A 20,082-nucleotide genomic window follows, 5' to 3' on the forward strand; every position below is an offset into this window, starting at 1 on the left:
GGATCCCAATTTCTTCACTTCTAAAATGAAGGGCTTAGATTTTGTCAGACGTCTCTAACACGGACACTTCTTTCCTGAATATACATTTGTCCTTAATTGCATGGATCATCACCTTATTTTTGCTTCCTTTCTCAAATGAGGTGTTGGGGACTTCTTCAATGAATAAAAGATCTTTTCCTTCTTTTTCCTGTTTCTTTTAATTCTTCTAATTGTTATGGATATATTTAGAGTACATGAACTGAAATCTTAGTGAGAGGACAATAACTTTAATAAGCTGGAATTTATAGTTCCTCGCCTACCAAAAAAAAAAAAAAAAAAAAAAGATAGGATACTAGGTCCTTAAGCGTTAGAAAGAACCAACCAGGTTCGACTTCCCACTAACGAAGAACCAAAACAGAGCCTTCCAGCTTCTGCTCTGACTTTTCTAGAGAAAGGTGCTTAGTGTCTTCTGGACTTAGCCTGTCCTGTTAACGGACAGCACGGTACCTGGCCCATAGGAGGTACGCGAATGCTGTTCCCAAATCTGTTTCCCTGGAAACCACCCACGGGTTCTGGTTCTGCCTTCTTCAGCATAGCCCCATAGATATAGCCCTTGATACGAAAAGCCCTGCAACCATCCAAACTACCATAGCTAATCCCCTCTCCTGCCCCCCTCCACGACTCTGCTCCTCCAAGCCCTAAAGCTCACACTCCTTTATTCGTGGTTTTCCACACCTTGACGATCCACGTGGCTGTATACCGGATGGATTTTTAGCTTGTCAACACCCTCTTTAAAATGTGACGCTAAGGACATAAATATTGCAGTCGCCTCATTAGGTCTGCACCGAGCCCAGCTCGAGACGACCAGAGAGTCACGGCTGCGACTAAACAGGTTTACGGCAGGATTCTCTTAGCACCAAGAGGCATTCTGCTTGCTCTGTGCCCTCACAGATCTTTATCTCTAGTCCTCAAACACTCGGAGCCCGTCTTCTACCTTCTGAAGTGGGGTCATGAATTCCAACTAATTCTTAGTGGAGCACGCTCAGCCAGTACTGGGCAGAATGGGCTGCTGTCCATTTCCTGGGTCACGTGAGCAGAAATAGCGTCAAGAGTCCATCTCTGAGAATCTACGAAGTCCGTCGCCAACAGCATTGAGAACAAACCTGGCACAAAGTATTTACTACACTTGGGATTCCCGGTAGGCCACCTCGGCTAGGTTAAGAGGTTTTTGCCCCTTCAGAACCAGCCCTGGGTCTTTAATCCACCCTAAGGAATGTGGTTTTGTCAGATCTTCACCACCAAGGGAAACGGCGTTGAGGCAAAAGCTAGGTAATTCAGACAAAATACCTCTTCAGCCTATGGAGGCTTCGATCGGTCTTGAAAGCCAGAACCAGTGCCATCGTGTTACATTAAACTGAAACTTAACTGGGTCTGTCCTCTACTATCCTCGCCCCTGTGTGTGGAAAAAGGAAAGAAAAACCAGGAGAACTGTGCTGTTGGATTGTTGGCCATCAATTTCAGGGAACGCTGCCTGATGAGAAAACCGCGCCTCAGTCAGTGCGGCAGGTGCTACAGAGGTGAGCTCTTCCCTTCCCACTTACTCTAGGCAGAAACAGCCACATAAGGTGGCCACGATAAGGCAGAACAAACTTCTTTCCGCATGCAATGCTCATGGATCAAAGACAAGGCCATTCCCTGGCTCCGGGATTCACTCTTCCTCTCTGATCAGGCAGAACGGTGCCCACACTAACAATGTTTCCTATCTACTTGCCTTTCCAAAAGTTCAGGAGACATGCCTCACCTGCTTCTGTCAGAGCCAAAATAGACCCTAGCATCTTCCTGTGAAGACAGGAGGAGAAAGATCTAAATGTCTGGGGCTTTGGGGTTTGTGTTAACCATCTGATTCAAAAATTTTTTTAATGTCTTTCCAAAATATAGTATTTCTGGGTGCCTGGGTGGCTCAGTCTTTTAAGCATTCGACTCTTGGATTCAGCTCAGGTCATGAGCTTCCTGTTCTGGAGATGGAGCCTCGCATTGGGCTCTGCACTGACAGCACAGAGCCTTGCTTGGGATTCTCTCCCCACTCTCTGCCCCTCCCTGGCTCATGCTCTCGCTTTCAAAATAAACTTAAAAAAAAAAAAAAAAGTATTTCTACTCACTTTAAAGATTCTCCCCAAATTCCTTTTGGTAGCTCTTCTTTCTAGTATTCAAAGAATCTGATATTCTCCGGAGCGCCTGGGTGGTTCAGTCAGTTAACGTCCGTCTTCGGCTCAGGTCATGATCTTGTGGTTCATGGGTTCAAGCCCAGCATCAGGCTCTGTGCCGACAGCTCAGAGCCTGGAGCCTGCTTTGGATTCTGTGTCTCCCTCTCCCCCTCTTGTGCTCAGTCTGTCTCTCTCTCTCAAAAATAAACATTAAAAGAAGAAGAAGAAGAATCTGAGATTCTCCCCCTTGTGGAATAGTATCTACTTTACCTTCCAAGTTACTGGGAACATTCTTATTCACAAATCACTTCCCCTCTCCCCACTTCCCCCCCCCCCATAACCAAGCCTTTTGTCTTTAATTGTAGACCACTTGCCAAAAAAACCCCGCCTTAAAAAGGTATTGTCATCATCTGAACAGGGAGAGAGGAAAAATCTGAGTGTAAATTTGTTTTTAATAGCGCACATCCACACATTCTAACTCAAGGAGAGAGGTGTTCACATAAAGTGATAGAGGCAAAATGCCAACCGGTATGTTGTTACCAGAAACCAATGTACTGAACAAAGACATGAACAAGGAATCAGAAGAGAGATTTTTTTGGTCCTGCTTTGGCTGTTAGCTAGTCCTGATTTCATGGGTAGATCCTTCCATCCTGCCAAGCCTCAATTTTCTTAACTCTGGAAGGGAAAACTAATCCTTGTCATGACTCACAAGATCTTGATTGATAAATAGCACTTTGGATTTCCCAAACACGTATACAACCCTTACGTTTTTAAAGCAATAGCTTTGCCTCCTAAATGATGCAGATTGGATAGGTCTCACCCTGACACTTATCTTTGCTTAAACTGAGGTTTCCTGGAACAAACCTGTTAGAGAGAGAGAGAGAGAGAGAGAGAGAGAGAGAGAGAGAGAGAAAAGAAAGGAGAGAAAAGAAAGGAGAGAAAAGAAAGGAGAGAAAAGAAAGGAGAGAAAAGAAAGGAGAGAAAAGAAAGGAGAGAAAAGAAAGGAGAGAAAAGAAAGGAGAGAAAAGAAAGGAGAGAAAAAGGAGAGAAAAGAAAGGAGAGAAAAGAAAGGAGAGAAAAGAAAGGAGAGAAAAGAAAGGAGAGAAAGGGAAAAGAAAAAGAATTCGTATGGCTACATTCACAGAATCATAGAACTTAGACCTACAAGGATATTTAGGATTGTCCTCTTATTAGCGAAACAAGGAAACACAAAGATTTAAATGTAACCCAAGCTCACACCGCCATGGTGTATAGAATTATTATTCATCCTTAGAACCCAAGGGTCAGGATTCCACGTAGCCACACGCCCTTTTCCAGCCTTTCTGGGCTCCCTACCTAACTACACAACCAGGGCCAAAGGAAGATCGCAAGCTGAGGTCACCTCTAGCGGGCCGCTGCATTTCTAAGTGTACTGGGGGCGTAGCATCGACATACCATTTGGTAGAATTTCAAACTCCAAATACCGAGTAATCTCTGTCCCTTCGGTGTTTCAGAGTCAGAGTCAAAAAAAATTCCATCTGCGGTGACCTTTTCCGTGCAGGTGAAACTCACGACTATACCAAACGAGTAAAAACAGGAAAATCGGGGTGGCTGTGAGGGGGTCGGCCACGGAAAGGTTTTTAGCCCCGTTCACTCCGGTCGAGCACAGGAAACCACCCAGAGCCGAGGGGAGGGGGCGTGCTCGGAGGAGGACGCGGTAAAAAAACGATTCCCGGAAACTCGTGTTCGTTCCCAGTTTTGCCCGGCGAGCCCTTTATTATCTAAAGAGACTGCAAGCCCGGGGAGAGAATAGGAGACCTCGGAGGGGAAAAGGAGAGGGGAGAGGGGCGACGCGCTGGGCCGGACTCCCGCCCCACCTCGATAGTCCACAAACAGGCGCCCGCCCCCCAGGAGATGCGTCTCCCCCTTGAGCTTTAATCTCGCTAAAACTCCGCATCCCTAAAATGCAAGGAGAATGGGCATTTCCACACGCAAGCCAAGGAACGCTCATTTTCAAAGTATCTGGAGCCCATGGGACGTGTAAGAGTTGCGGGGCAGGTGCGGCAAGGTCAGGAGGCAGACGTCGCCCGGGGGTGTTTTCTCCGCCCAAGTTTCTCGCCGCGGGTGGGCGCGCCGCTCTGGACGGGGGCGAGGCGGCGTCAAGAGCAGGGGTACCCGGGGGCCACAAACCAGGGGTGCGGGGGTTGCGAACCGCAAGCTCGGGAGGGAACCGCGACGGGAGAGGATGGGAAGCGCCGCCCGGAGGAGGGGGCGTCGCTTTCGCTTTTGAGTTAGAGACGGGGGACCCGAGTGCGAGGTCAGTGGCAAGCAGCGCGCGAGTCGGTCGGGCACCGGCGTCTTAAGCATCTGGTTGTGGCTCAACCTGGCTCCCCGCAGAGCGGAAGGCGCCCACCCGGTCCCTTACCTGCGGCCAATCGGTCTACCCAAGGAAGGGCAAAGGGTCCCGGTGGAGAGGTCGCGGAGCCTGGACAACGGAGCTGGGGGCAGGTGGCGGAGAGGTGAGGGCCGAGAGGGTCTTCGATCGCGGCGGAGTTAAGAGAACCGCCAGCCCGGGGTCCAGCTTGCGCCACTTAAGACGCGGGGCGCGGGAATGAGCTAACGCAGGTGCGCGCTCGCCCGGCAGGGTCTCGGCGGGCCGGCCGCAGGGGGAGGAGGGCGCGAGCACGGGGCCCCGCACCAGTTCGAGGGTTGACAGGTGTGTTTTGTTTGTCTCCGAGGCCCGCCCCCCGGCCCCGAGTCCGAGTGTCCCGGATCCCGGAGGGCCCCGCGCCCCGCCCCGCCGCGTCCTCCCCGCCTCCCCCGCCACGCGGCTCAGAGCACGTGCGGCCCCGAGCCGAGCTCCCCCTCGTCCCCGATGTCCACCTCGTCCTCGGGCTCGGTCAGCACGAAGGGGCCGGCGGGCAGGCCCAGCCGAGCCTCGGCGGATGCGGCCTCTGGGCCGCGAGGGCTGCCCTCGGGGCTCTCGAGCCCATCGGGCGCTTTGGGCTCATCCTGACTTTTCCTCAGCTGCTTTTTATGCTTCATCCGCCGGTTCTGGAACCACGTTTTCACCTGATTGCAGGGAGGAAAAAAAAATATACAACCGCGTCATCCCTTCAGACCCATAGTTACTAAGATCTCAGAGACTGCTGGGGGCTAGGAAAATGGACCGCGACCCATTCACGAATTACCCAGGAGCTGTGACCATCTCTTCCTTGGGTTAAGTCACACCTGAACTGCTCGCAAGTTACCGTCTTAGGCTGAATGAGAACCAGACATCCTAAGTCTCCTGGAAGTCATTATCCAAAACAATAGTAAAGGTCAAACGGGTGTGGTTAGTTAATACTGGTTAATACTAATATCTAATTAACGTTACTAATTAGAATGGCCAGTAGTAAGCGCTACGTGGGCGAATCTCCTTCGTGTTTACCTTACGGTCTCCTGATTATGACCTCTAAACACCCGGTCCAGCAAGACTCCTGGACGGGAGGGGGAGAATCAATCTTGCTGGTTCTCATCAGAAAGAAAAACCATTGGCGCCTGGCGGGGCTCCCGGGTACAGAGAATAGAAGAGAGAGAGAGGCAGTGGAGGAAGGAGTTTGAAGGTTGCAGGTGAACAGCATCTGGGAGATGGAAAAAAAAAAAAAAAAAAAACCAGTTCTTCCACTCAGGACAGGGCAGTAAGGAGGAGGGGAGTGGGAAGGCTGGATTCGCAGGCGGGAGAGAGATTAAAATAGTAAGGAAAGAATTTTCCTCCGTGCGCGCTTCTCTCGGGGCAAGAGCCGGCCTAGTCTCTGATTTTTACGTCCGACCAGGGTTACCGCCCGGCTCGGAGAGGAGTGGGGGCGGCACAGGAATGAGCGGTCCTCGGACACACAGTGGACATCAGGATCACCAAAGGTGTTTCTCTTCCAGGTCTAGCGCTCGAGAGAGAGATGAGATGAGGTCTCGGGAAGTCTGGCCCGAGGTTGGAGGTGTGGGTACCTTTACTAAGGATCTTTGGAGAAGCCTAGAATAACGGGGAGAGGGGCCACTCCCACTCCAGAACGCCGCGGCGGCGGGAGCTACCGGGAGAGGAAAGCGGGGCGGGGATCGGATCTGCCCCTCCCCGGCCCACCTGCGTCTCGGACAGGCTGAGGGCCGTGGCCAGCTCCACCCGCTCTGGCGTGGACAGGTAGCGCTGGATCTCGAATCTCTTCTCCAGGCCGGAAAGCTGCGAGTCCGAGAAAACCGTGCGAGCTTTGCGGCGGCGGCAGTGCTTCCCCGGCAGCTCGCTGTGCTGGGGGTGCGGGAACAGCGCCGGCACCGGCACCCCTGCAAGAGAGAAAAGCAACCGAGTGGGTCGAGCCCTGACACCCGGGAGCCGCCGCCGCCGCCGCGCTCCCCTGGTCCCCAGCGCTTCCCGCCGCCTCGGGCGTGCCTCCTCCGCTGGTCCCCTCGCCGCCCCAGACCTTCTCCAGCCCTTCTCCCAGGAACCTCAGGGCAGGGGAAAGAACACATCACAAGAATAGAGCTGGAAGGTCTTTACCGGGAAGGCTATCTAGACACGCAAACAATCAACGGTGAAGTAAAACGGGAAAGAAATTGTTTTTAATCGGGGGCCTTAAAAAATGTCTCTTGAAAGACTTCCATAACGTCTGCCAGCTCCCAGTCCTCTGTGGCGCCTCCCGAAGTTTTCTTGCGATCGCCCGCTGGTCCAGTAGCCGTTCTGACCACCCGCCGCCCTTCTCCACCCCTGACGACATTCAGCATTGCTCTTGGGCTACTAGTGGCCTCGCCTCCCCACCTCACTAAAAAAAACACCTTTCTCTTTCCCGGGCTGCCCCCATTCTCCCGCCTGCGGCCAAAGGAAACAGATGAAAACTCATCAGGAGAAGCTCAAGGGCCAGAAGGGAGGGGCAGTGCCCGCCTTGCACGTTCCGGAAGGAGGAGGCCCGCTGGGGACCCGGACCTGTAATCCGGCCCTCATTCTTTCTCTCGGACCCTAAGCAGAAGGACTGAAGTGCTTTCCCCACGCCCTCCACGTCTGGGGAGACTTATCTTGTCTTTCCTGACCTTCACAGGCATTACAGTGTCTGAGATGCCCCAAGTAAACCGCCACAGACATCCGTTTCTGCCAATCCCAGGGAAAAACCAAAAACAAAACAAGCAGTTCTGTCATCACGGGCTTTGGCCACTGCTGTTTGGGGGAAACCCAGAAGAGACTGTCATTGGCCAGGCAGTGAAGACAATACCAAAATGCAGGCTTCCACATAGCTTTTGTAATTGCCCTGCCGACCTCGTGCCTCAGAATCGGGGTTTTACCGCGTCACAAAAACTTCTAGCTCTCGCCGTAGAGCCCAGAGCCCACATTTCGCAAACTGCCTCATGTGTTTCCACGGCTCTCCCCCAGACCAGGGTTGTTTTTTCGGCCAGCGAACTGTTATGTTTTAACTGGAATGAAAATGCCACAGAAGAAAGCGTGAATGTGGCCTTTCGGAGAGCAGGAAAAAAAAAAAAAATCTGGGTATTTCCTCACCTCTCCCTGTCCCAACCACACTTTGCTGCCCCTCCCCCCAGTCCTTGTCATTCACGGAAAATCAAGATGCTTTGGCGTAGGGCTCCAGCTCAGCCAGCAACCAGGGCAGAGGAGGGCAGCCAAGCCCAAGATTGTGAGTTAGACTTCTGGAGTAAGGAGAGTTCAAGAGGAGCAGCGTCCCTCCTCCTGTGCCCCGGTTCATTATTCCCCTATTCCGGCCACGTCAAACCTTCAGTCCTCCGACTATCCCAAACCTTCTTTCACTTCTAAGCCCTTTCAGCATCCGTGAATGCTCAGTGCCTGAGAGGAGAGAGCTGGCCCGCCCGGAGCCTTTGGAACTAATGAGCTGGAAAGTTGAGCTGTGTTCCATGGGGTGGTCAGGAGTCTCCTTTAGCATGAGGAGAGGCAGAGAATCAGGATTGAGAGCTGGACCAAAGTGGCCAGGAAGACCACAAGGAAGGAGACTGAGCATGGTCTACCAAGACTATCATCAAAACCCTCCAGTCGCCTCTTGGATAGGAACGTTTCCTCCATTGCAAAGAATGCAGAGTGACCATGAGTGCTCCCCATGGGTTGGCATGCCTCAAGGGAGCTCAGCCATATCCCCAACCTTCCACTGTCACTTAGGGAAGGAAGCCGCCAAGCCAGGCCGAACCAGCTCTGGCCTTTCCTCAGCTCCATCACAGACTTAGGGCCCATAGTGGGAGACCTGCTCTTCCGCTCCCCAAACCTTGAGGCCCCTGTTACTTACCCGAGGTGGTGAGGAAATAAGGGTGGTGGTGGTCTCCCTTATGCAGAGGGTGATGAGGGTGAGGAGCCAGGAGGGTGGGTGTGGGCATGAGGGGGTAGCCATAGTCTAGGAGAGGCACCCGGGAGGCCAGAGAGCTGGCGAAGTGATCAGGGGCCATCTCCCTTAGTGGCTTGGGCTTGTGCAGCAGGATGTCCTCAATGAAGAAGGACGTGGGCCTCTGAGAAGACGCCGGGTGCAGAGGGGAGGTGAAGTTGAGATTCATCTTGAGCCAAGCGCCTGCCACAGGGCGAGGGCCGGAGACGAAGTGTAGGAAGCAGGCAGCGACTCAGCAAGCCTAGTCGAGAGCCGACAACCACCCTCCGAGGCTCAGAAACCCTCGAGGCTCTCTCCCCGGCCTGGGCTACCCCGGGCGCTGGAGAGGCGAGAAGACAAGCTCCTGGGTAGGTTGGGTCTATGTGTAGAATCGGCAGCTTCGAGGAGGGGAGGTGGGAGAGCCAATGGCAAAGCTGCCAGCCGCGGAGGGGAGGGTGCGGTGGGCTCGGGGCGGGGCGGGGAGCTGTCCGCGGTGCTGAATACAACCGGCCAGGCCCGGGGGGGAGCGGAGCGGACAGGGTTGTCGCTTCTCTACCAGGTTGGTTTCTCGATCTCAATTTGAGCTGCTTTGCTTTCAGCCATTTAAAAAGAAAGCTATAAATAAAAGGTCTCTGTCTTTCGACAGACTCCTCTTTAGAGAGCAAAAGGCATTTAAACGACCCCAAAGCAATAGGGATAAGGCACTTACTTTGGCAGTTGGGCCTAGGTTTTAAAACTTTAGAGAGATGATAGCAAAGGAGAAAGGGAGACGTGAGGAGAAAAAGTCTATATCCGCTACACCGAACTTAAACTGATGGCTGAGGCGTGGAAGGACTGTCGAGGTAAATAAGTAAAATGTTGATGATCATAACATTCTTTCCCTCAGTTATAGAGAGTGGTGTGACTTTTATCTACATTAGTCAAGTAATTTGGTCTGCGTAAGTATGTCCAGACCTACTTCTTAATGCCAGTCTCCATCTCTTCTCAGATTTCCATTACTTCCTCCTCATTCCACTCACACAGCTTCCTAGTTCTGCTATTCTACCCCTTTCCATGCTAGCCCCCCCCCCCAAATAATTGTCCTAGGTTTTTGTGTCCTGTTCTATTTCCCAGCCTTTCTTTTCATTTCCCTCACTCCCAATCCTTCTGGTTTTGGTTTTTTAAAATTTTTTTGTTTTGTTTTGTTTTGCTGTTTGTCTCTTTCTAATCTGTCCCATTTATTTCCCTGGAGTCAATTTGCTAAAATTAAGGTGATCATCTACAGCACAGCAGGGGTAATTTCAGCTCGCATCTCCGAAAATTGCTCTAATTATTGATGTTAAACTCGGGGAAATTAAAAGAAGCCACTTCTCTTCCATCTCCCCATTTTTAAGCTCTAATTTGTTGAAATATAGTCGTCCTCACAATTCCAATCACCACCGCTAATAGTAAAAGTGTTTTAATAGAGACTGAGTCCTCACAACCCATGCTATTAGATAATTAGAGGAGGTGTTAGAAAGCCAAGTGCTAATCCTTGGGCGCGCGGGTAGGATTTCCATCTGATCCAGCAGGTAGAACAAATTAATTACCAGAATCAATTAGGCCCCAAACTACGGTGCTCCACGAAGTGGGAGCGTCGTATTCCATACGGATGAACTGGTAAATGGTAAATAGATGAGGAGTGAGAAGAAGGGGGGAAGAGGGGGAGAAATAACTTTAAGATCTCGGCAAGTAGGCCATCCAAACAAAATCAGAATGTTTTGTCCTGGAGTCTGAACTGTGATTCATTTTCTTTCTTTCTTTCTTTCTTTCTTTCAACTGATTATACTGATAACTGAAAACTCAAGAGCAGGCATCCACAGAGAAGGAAAAGAGTGGACTTTCAGGAGTCCTTCCTCATCTGTAGCCCTGGTCTGTTTATCTTCCACAGGGCTAGAGGGAAACCGAAACCGAGGAGACTTGGGGAGTGGCGCTGGGGGTGACAGTCCACACTTTACCGATGCTCACTTCTCTCAGTGAGACCCTACACAGCAAGTGAAAGCCAAGCCATCCTGTCTCCTAAGACCCTAAAGGCTGAGTTGAGTGGCTACTGAAGGCGTGGCGGGTGTACAACCAGACACTGGCCTCAGTAAAGACCCTGAACGCACCCTGCACTCCATCCCTACATATTTGCACCCAGCCTTGCAGGGGGGCGGGGAGTGGTATTTCAGCCTCATTTCTGGGCTCGGAGACTAACTTGAGCCTGGGAAACAGAAATAAGGAGACTAGTGAATGTCCCTTTGGGAGCAGGAGCAGTTAAAAATGTGTTTAGGTGACAGTTACCTTTGAGTCAAGGCACTGCAACCGTTTGTCAGAATTTAGCCTTACTCAAGAACCAGGGTGCTCTGGGGGCGGGACGGGGGCGGGGGGGGGGGGATCGAGAAGGGGAGGGGAGGGATAGGCTGCCTGCTGGGTTCTTACCCTCCCCCTTGTTCCACGTCAGCAGGACTCAGCTCCCCGCTCTCCCCCAGAACTCTCCAGGCCCCCCTCCCCCCGCTCTCTGGCAGACATGCTCCCCTTTTTCTAGTTCTGCTCACGCTGGGACTCGCTTTCCTGAGCCAAGCGCTGAGCGCCACCGAGGGAGAGTTGAAGGCATTTCCCTGGGGAATCCAGTTATACTGCCTTTGCCTAGGCCCTAGCAGGAACCTACCACGACAAAAGAGGAAGGGAGGAAACTGGATAGCTATGGAAAGAAGTAGGACCTCGAAGACTGCGGGAGTTTTCCTACCTCCTTCGCCTCCGCCTCCCCTTTCTGTACCGAAAGGAAACAAAGCTCTGTAGCTGAGAGTGCCAGCAGCCCACACCAAAGCAGGCCCGGGGACGCTGTGGGGGAACTAGGATCGGAAGTGGAGGCGGAGACAGGGATTCCTCGGTCACCACCCTTTTCCATGAGGGCGAACCCCTCCTCCCAGGGTGCTCCAATAATCACAGCTGGGGCTTATCTTGAGAGCTCTAGGGGGTGAGCCTTGCCTGCAAATAGGCAGGCCGTACAGGGAAACCTTGTGCTGGAAACGTGCCTGTTGAGTCCTGGCCTCAGACTCCTTCTAGAGCTGTGGCCCACACCCTTGGGGGAAATTGAAAAGTCAAGAAAGCTGGGAAGTTTCTCTTTGGTGGTGGGGCTACTGAGCAGAAGCTGAGTTTCTAGTGTATTCTAGTGTAGAAATGCTAGGGTTACCAGAACCCATTCCCTACCTTCCCCCCAAGGCTCTGGCCTGGCCCATCCTACTTCTGCTTTGGGGTGAAGGAGGCCCCCAAGATGTCCAGCCTCCTTTTGACGTTCCATTCTGGTCTGTCCTACCAAAGGAGGAAGAGGCACTCCAGAGCTTATAGGCCTTCCCCTGCCACCTGGCCTGGCCCTTTTAGGGCCAATCTACCTAAAGGGTAAAAGTTATATATTTATTTATTTTTTAAAAACTTATTTATTGGGGCGCTTGGGTGGCTCAGTCAGTTAAGCGTAGGACTTCGGCTCAGGTCATGATCTCTCCGCTAGTGAGTTTGAGCCCCACATCGGGCTCTGTGCTGACAGCTCAGGTCCTGGAGCCTGCTTCAGTCTCTGTGTCTCCCTCTCTCTGCCCCTGTCCCACTCGCACTCTGTCTCTCAAAAAATAAATTCAACAATGTTAAATTTTTTAAAGCTTATTTATTTGTTTTGAGAGAAAGAGAGGGGGAAGGGCACAGAGAGAGGGAGAGAGAGCGAGAATCCCAAGCAGGCTCCGCGCTGTCAGCACAGAGCCAGACGCAGGACTCGATCCGACAAACCGTGAGATCATGACCTGAGGCGAAATCAAGAGCCACAGGCTTAACCAACTGGGCCACCCAGGTGCCCCAAAGTTATATTTTTAGGTAGTTTATAAACAATTCGCCCCTTAAAAGCAGAGATGTTTCATTGCCTGGATTATCTCTAAAGGATAGCCCAGCACTGTCCAATAATGTGAGCCACATAGGTAGTTTTAAATTTCCTACTAGTCACCTGTAAAAAGTAGGAAGAAACGGGTGAAACATTAATGTATTTCATTTAGCCCCAATATACCAAGAATACCATTCAACATCCAATCAATACAAATAGATTAATTTCTTCGTGTTTTTTAATACTAAATCTCCAAAATCCAGCGTGTATTTTATAGTTACTGCACATCTCAGTTTTTACTAGCCATATTTCAAGTGCTCAGTAACCACATGCACGTGGCTACTGGTTAAACTATTAGTTACCTATTGGGAAGCACACGGCTAGTTCATTGTCATAATCCCTTTTACCCCTTTCCAGTGTAGGTAGACATACACAGAAAAATGGGAAGCAGTGGCTGAAGCCACCCTAGCACTTTCGTAGGCCTGCCTTTTACGCATGCATTATATACGATTATTGTGAGTATTCACCGAACATCGACTATATGCCAGGCTACTCAGTACACACCTTCCCGAGCTTTCCCCAAGGTTTAGGAAATTAGATAAATGGACTCACATTTATGGATTCTCGTTTGACTAAAATCTGTCACCCAGATCCAGCAGGCTGGAGCTATATGATAGGCTGACATATAAACAGGATTGCACACTGCCCTGAGCAAAAAATAAATAAAGATCAAATGCATTTCCCCCCACCCAACCCACAAGAGCTGATAGAGCTCCCGCTTATGGTTTCAACTGAAGAATTACGAATTCCAAGAGAGAAAAGACATATTTTTCGGGGAGCAAATAATTAAACAATCCTTCTCTCTTTCATGTCTGCCTCATCTAAAACTGTCATCTGAGCTGGGACTTGGTTTCCCAAAAAGATAATTCTATTGATGATCAAAGGAAGAGACTGGTGCCATTAGCCACGTTACCTATATAGTGGCCTTCAAAATAAGGGGGGAAATGTATTTTAGAAGGATCCGAGTAACACGCTTTACTCATAACATTTTGTCTTATATTGCTTTTTGTCGGTTTCAGCTCACTTTCTGAGTACTTTATTTTAAGCACTATCAAAGTGGATGATATGTCTAGAGAAAGAACAGGAGTCACTGAATGCCTCCTGCAAATGCGTCTTCAAATAATGCCCTTACCCCCAGAAATTAGGATGTGAACTCCCATGAGAACACATTCAAGATATCCAAATCACAGTATTCCTCAGGTAAGGACCATCCAGTTTGCTCATTCAGGACAATGTCAGTCTATAGGGTCAAAACCTTTCATTTCTCAGGGCACGTGGGTGGCTCAGCCGGTTGAGCGTCCAACTTCGGCTCAGGTCATAAACTAATGGTCCACTCTCTTAGTGCAGAGCCTGCTTGGGATTCTCTCTCTCCCTCCCTCTCTCTCTCTCTCTCTCTCTCTCTCTCTCTCTCTCTCTCTGCCCCTCCCCCACTCATGCTTTTCTCTGTCTCAAAATAAATAAATAAACTTTAAAAAATACTCTCATTTCCCAAAAATAAATAAAAAATAAATAAAATTAAATTTTAAAAATGTTCATTTCTCTTTCAAAGTTTTCTGTGCTGCCTTTAACATCCTGATTTAAAACATGCTTCATAAAGCGATAGAAAGAAAGACCTGGAGTTTGAAATACTTAATCCTCTAAAAGATATATAGTGAAATGAGAATATCCCCACCATTTTCCTCATCAAGTCCCAAAAAAGTAACCAAATGTATTACCGGAGAAAAAGCAATAAGCTAATCAAAATGCCTTTTAAATATCCTTTTCTTCCATTCTAAACCATCCAAATTCTATTCGCAGATTTAAAATTTGGTACCTAGTGATACAATGTACTTCAAACAAGAACACCAAATTAGTATGCATAGCTTTGAAAATTATGGGGCATAAAATGCTACCATTATGAACTGCGAATTTCTGATGTTAGAGATTGTAAAACCTTTTCAAACTCTATTAGGAGGCATAGAGATGAGTTTGTAAACATTTCCCAAGAGGACTTTGTGCATGGAACTAAATACTTGGCATATTTTTGTTAAAATGATGGATCGGCTATATTTGTTTGGGAATACTGTTCTCAAAGACGAATTGATTTTTGCTCTTCCGACTTTCGTTGATAATGCAATCAAGTTAGTGGACCAAAAGAAATAGAAAGTACAAATGTTTGCACTACAAGAGGATAGCATTGAAGTGGTTTTAACAATGACCAAGATGGAGTTAATCTTAAAAGGAAACAGCAGAAAAACTATTGGAGAGGTTGTTTGTTTTTTTTTTTAATGTTTATTTATTTTGAGAGAGAGAGAAAGAGGAAGCCCATGCATGGGGGGAGGGACAGAGAGAGAGAGGAGGAGGGGAGAGAGAGAATCCCAAGCTGACGGTGCAGAACTGGTTGCGGGGCTTGATCTCAGAAACCATGAGATCGTGACCTGAACCAAAATAAAGAGCCTAACCGGCTGAGACACCCAGGTGTCCCTGAGAGGTTTTCTTGAATAAATAGAAAATAAGAAAAGTCATTCTATGTATAACCTAAAACCTGGGAGCCAAAGAAGAAAATGCTGATAAAATTAACTGTATTAACTTTTCACAAGTCTGCATGCCAAAAATTATCAAAAGCAAAGGAAAACGACAAACAACAAAACGGATAGAAAGTATTTGTGACTCATATCCCAGACACAGGGATAATTTGTTATATATAACAAGTTCCTACAGATCAATAAGGAAAAAGGCCAAGAGAACAATTTAAAAATCGTCAAAAGATACGAAGAAACAGTTCACAAAAAAAGAAAATATAAGTGGTTATTAAACATTTTATTTTTTTAATGTTTATTTTTGAGAGAGAGAGAGAGAGAGAGAGAGCACGAGTGGGGGAGAGGTAGAGAGAGAGGGAGACACAGAATCTGAAGCAGGCTCCAGGCTCTGAGCTGTCAGCACAGAGCCTGATGCAGGGCTCGAACTCACAAGCCACGAGATTGTGACCTGAGCTGAAGTCAGTCACCCAACTGACTGAGCCACCCACGCACCTATTAAACATTTTAAAGAGGCTAATCATAATGCTAAAAAGAAGCCTAATGAAAGATCAGCTACACTGAGACAGCATCATTAATATATGGAATTAAGAAATAAAAAAAATCTAATTGCCCACTCTGTTGGCAAAACTGTGGGGGAAATAATCAGTCTCACACTTTGATGCAATTCCTACATGCCCTTTTGTACCCTTTGAATGGGAATCATATGAATGTGGTGTTATTAAAAACTCAATCGTGTTGGGGCGCCTGGGTGGCTCAGTCGGTTAAGCATCCGACTTCAGCTCAGGTCACGATCTCACGATCCGTGAGTTCGAGCCCCGCGTCGGGCTCTGGGCTGATGGCTCAGAGGCTGGAGCCTGCTTCCGATTCTGTCTCTCCCTCTCTCTCTGCCCCTCCCCTGTTCATGCTCTGTCTCTCTCTGTCTCAAAAATAAATAAACGTTAAAAAAATTTAAAAAAAAAAACTCAATCGTGTTAAAATTAAAACCTAAAGGAAAAAGGAATTCTTTTACTTCAACCCCAAAATGTCCAAATCAGAATTCACTACATTACATTATGATTTTAGCCCTTTTCCCTAAGTTACTGAACCCAAATTAGTATAAAGTTGTGTTTCACAGACATTTGCCTATAAAGGACATTAAAGTTTTATTCCTTAGTAAAGGTCCTGCAATGCTTTTTCCTATATTTATGATTTTCAAAAAGTTGATCACACACCCCTCTCATCCAGAAATTAGGGATAATACCTACGTAATCACTTAAAGAAAGGTCTTTGAAGAATACTTTTTGACTATTTCAATGATGGTGATATGGATATTTCTCGTATTTACATTATATATCACGTGCTTTGTGCCGCTTTCTTACTTGAAGATCGCACCTCTTTTGTTTTTACATATAAAGACATTGGGTACCCCTTCGGTAGAGTCATGAACTCAAGATCACTTGGCTCTGTATGTCAGGATATGAACTCAGATTTCTCTGACCCCAGCGTCCATAGTCTTGTTCATTTCAACCACATGATCTTTGTAAAATAAACAAGTAAAGCAATCACAGATGCTGTTTATTTCTCATCTGGAGGAAAACCTAAAACGATAGCCCTTGATTTAAGACACCCATCTTCCCAGTCCTCCTTGGAGGATTTATAAATTCATACCATTACCTTCGACACCTAGAATCTCAAGTACGAGAAAGGATATTTCAAGGTTTTAACTTTGGAATATGAATACACACACACACACACACACACACACACACTTCGCATCATCACTTCAAGGTGAACATTGCCAATGGTAAACAGAAAAGGGCTTGGAGGTTACAATCTGGCTCTGTCATCGCTGCATGCTAGCTCTATGAACTTGGAATTTTATTTAACCCCTCTAAGCCCTACTTCATAGGATAGCTTGGGGGAGTAATTCAGAGAATGTATACACCCTCAACATAGCCAATGTTTTAGGTCAATGATACCTCAATTTTTAAAAGGTAATATATGTAAAGCATTTTGCTCGGTGCCTGGCATACAGCTAGATCTCAATAAGTAATCCTATGACCACTGCTCATGCTGTTGGTGATGGTGATATCAGGGATAGTGGAGACTGATGGTGGCCTGACCGATACAAGCAAGACCATAGGATCAATTCTGGAACCCCGGGACTACTGTTGACATGGGTGATTAACACATCCAACATCGTATCGTTATATAAAAGGAGCTTATATAATCCCAGAAAGAGTTTCTTGTCAACAACAAAAAGGAAGGTATTGGGAAGGAGACAGTGCCTAAATAGTACTCTCCTGCATACAAATGGGAACAAGTGGGGAATATCTATTTAGTTCTAGAAGACACCTTGAAGAAGATTTTAAGGAAAAAGGCAGCATCTGGGGCTCCTGGGGGGCTCAGTCCGTTGAACATCCAACTCTGGACTTTTGGCTCAGGTCATGATCCCAGGGTCATGGGACCGAGCCCTGCGTCAGGCTCCGTGCTGAGTGTGGAGCCTGCTTGGGACTCTCTCCTTCTCTCTCTCCCTCCCTCTGCCCCTCTCCCCATCTCGTGCTCTCTAAAACAAAAATTTAAAAAAAAGATTTATGAAAAAAATTGAAGATGGCATCATCTAACTTTCCCCCGCCAGAGTTCAAAAACATTAAACTAGAAAATACTGTAAGATCAACACCAAGTCTGGTGGTGTTCTCTACCAGAAGAGAACAATCTGGCAAAGAGCATTTATTGTCTACTGAGTATCCTACCTTTGCTAGGCTCTGTATGAGGTGGGTTGGAGAGATAGGGTAGTGAAGTACAGGAAACAAAGAAAAGTAGAAGGCTTACGTCTGCTTCAAATACACACACACACACTACATGTAACTCGAAACATGCAAAACAAACAAAACTAACCAAGAGCTTCTGTGTGTATTTTGCTTCATTAGGAAAACATCACTAAAATGATACAGGCTCAATTGTAATTAGAATAGAAAATAATAGTGAGAGACAGTAAGGCCAAAAACTCTGTGATTTGTTCAGTTTTCATCTGCAAACATTTGTTGAACATGTACCTTGAAAAAAGGTGGGTATGCATTTGGAGACTTTTTCTCATAGGTGTTTATTTTGCTTCCACTTTTAAGCCAAGGATTTAGTTGTATCTACTAGGTCTTTAATATTTTCCACTGCACAGTGGACTTTCCCAAAATTGACATGAAAATACTTCTATGATTGATTGCAGTATTATTTGACAGTTGCCGGGTAAAATAATTGAGTCCTGGTTACCCGATCCCTCCCTACTCAATGAAAGGCAGGCAGCTCCTTAAGAAGATGTGGTGACGCCATATCTTTTTTTTTTTTTTTAAATGCCATGTGGTTTGGTGGGGGGAAGAGATATGGACTGGTGAATTTGGGGAAGTCTCTTCAAACCGAACTAAAATAGAACCTCTGGGGTGCCTGGGTGGCTCAGTCGGTTAAGTGCCCGACTTCGGCTCAGGTCATAATCTCAGAGCTTGTGAGTTTGAGCCCCGCGTCGGGCTCTGTGTTGACAGCTCAGAGCTTGGAGCCTGCTTTGGTTTCTGTGTTACCCTCTCTCTCTGCCTCTCCCCCACTCATGCTCCGTCTCTGTCTCTCAAAAATAAATAAGCATTTAAAAAAATTTTTTTAATAGAACCTCTGCTTTGCACGCTGAGGTCTTAGCCTCACCTAACTCAATTAGTAAAAATTGCTTTCGTCTGTCTTTCTGGAAGGATCATCCTTCTCAGCTCCCATCTACATAGGTAATTTCCATCCAAATCTACACCTAGATCATTCCCTTCTCCATCAGAAAACCACTCCTCCTTGGTATTGAATCACCATAGTATTGGCAGACGTGCCCCTCACTTTTGAAATAGGCTAAATATTATATTGACGTGGTTTCTCTCTTTTCATTGCCATGTTCTGTCTTCCAACTAGATCATTTTTTATAGGCTGTCTATTCGAATAATTCCAAAGTCAAAAATTAGAAAAAGTTATTAATTGAAATATCTCCCCTTTCCCTCTCTTGGCCAATTCTCTCTTTGGAGCCCATTGCTATTACTGCTTTCTAAGTATCCTTCCAGACATATTTTAAGCATATACAGATTATATATGTACATACACACACATACGTATATATGAACAAACATATCTGTGAATAAATAAATGTATGGGTGAAATCTATATGTATATACGTTCCTCACACAGACACACCCCGTCTCCCTCTTTTTATACAAAGAGAGAAGGGTAGCCTCCTACATACTTTCTACACCTTGATTTTTTATTTAACTCTTTTTTGGTTGCACATTGTAACACGCACGGATATGCCACGGTTATTTAACCAGTTTCTTTCTATGAGATCCAGGATGATTTCTTAAGATATTTAGGATGTTTTCAACCTTGTGCTGTTACAAACAATGCTGCACTGAATACATGCAATAAATAACCATATACACATATTATTTTACACATGGGCATTCTTAGACGATGAAATTGCTGGATTGAGTGTGTAATTGTTTTTTCAATTTTATTTTTTTTTCAACTTTTTTTTTTTTTAATTTATTTTTGGGACAGAGAGAGACAGAGCATGAACGGGGGAGGGGCAGAGAGAGAGGGAGACACAGAATCGGAAACAGGCTCCAGGCTCCGAGCCATCAGCCCAGAGCCTGACGCGGGGCTCGAACTCACGGACCGCGAGATCGTGACCTGGCTGAAGTCGGACGCTTAACCGACTGCGCCACCCAGGCGCCCCTCAATTTTATTTATTTTTGAGAGAGAGAGAGAGAGAGAGAGAGAGAGAGAGAGAGAGAAAGCATGTGTGGGGGAGGGGCAGAGAGAGAGGGAAAGAGAGAAAATCCCAAACAGGCTCCACACTGTGAACACGGAGCCCGATGTGGGGCTCGAACCCACAAACCGTGAGACCATGACCTGAGCCAAAGTCAGACGCTTAACCGACTGGGCCATGGAGGCGCCCCTCGAGTTTGTAATTTTGACTGTCTTTGCCAAACTGTACTCCATAAATGGAGTACCAATTTATATTCTCATCCGTGGCACATGAAAGAAGCCCAGGTGATTCACATGCAAACGATGTCAGGTACAAAACCCTGGTTTTTAGGTCACTTAACCCTTGAGAGCTTCAGTTATCCTCCCCGCAAAGT

The 20,082-nt window shown here is 47.4% G+C and overlaps 1 protein-coding gene across 1 annotated transcript; it reads right to left on the minus strand.

Annotated features, from left to right (window-relative positions):
* Positions 1-4,994: 4,994 nt before the first annotated feature.
* BSX (brain specific homeobox) lies at positions 4,995-8,699 on the minus strand. Its single transcript, XM_042957592.1, has 3 exons — positions 8,432-8,699; positions 6,280-6,476; positions 4,995-5,234 (listed from the first exon to the last, which is right to left on the minus strand). Exons 1-3 carry the CDS (start codon positions 8,691-8,693, stop codon positions 4,995-4,997), a joined length of 699 nt encoding a protein of 232 aa, XP_042813526.1. The 5' UTR covers positions 8,694-8,699.
* Positions 8,700-20,082: the final 11,383 nt, after the last annotated feature.

The sequence above is a fragment of the Panthera tigris genome, chromosome D1 (genome assembly GCF_018350195.1).
Source record: "Panthera tigris isolate Pti1 chromosome D1, P.tigris_Pti1_mat1.1, whole genome shotgun sequence".
In the NCBI taxonomy this organism is placed as follows: Eukaryota; Metazoa; Chordata; class Mammalia; order Carnivora; family Felidae; genus Panthera; species Panthera tigris.

Excerpts from the sequence above, each read along its gene's own strand:
- BSX (XM_042957592.1), bottom strand. The coding sequence starts at position 8,693 with ATGAATCTCAACTTCACCTCCCCTCTGCACCCGGCGTCTTCTCAGAGG. Across the intron at positions 6,477-8,431 it reads TTATTTCCTCACCACCTCGG|GGGTGCCGGTGCCGGCGCTG; the intron begins GTAAGTAACAGG and ends TCTCTCTTGCAG. Across the intron at positions 5,235-6,279 it reads TCAGCCTGTCCGAGACGCAG|GTGAAAACGTGGTTCCAGAA; the intron begins GTGGGCCGGGGA and ends CCCTGCAATCAG.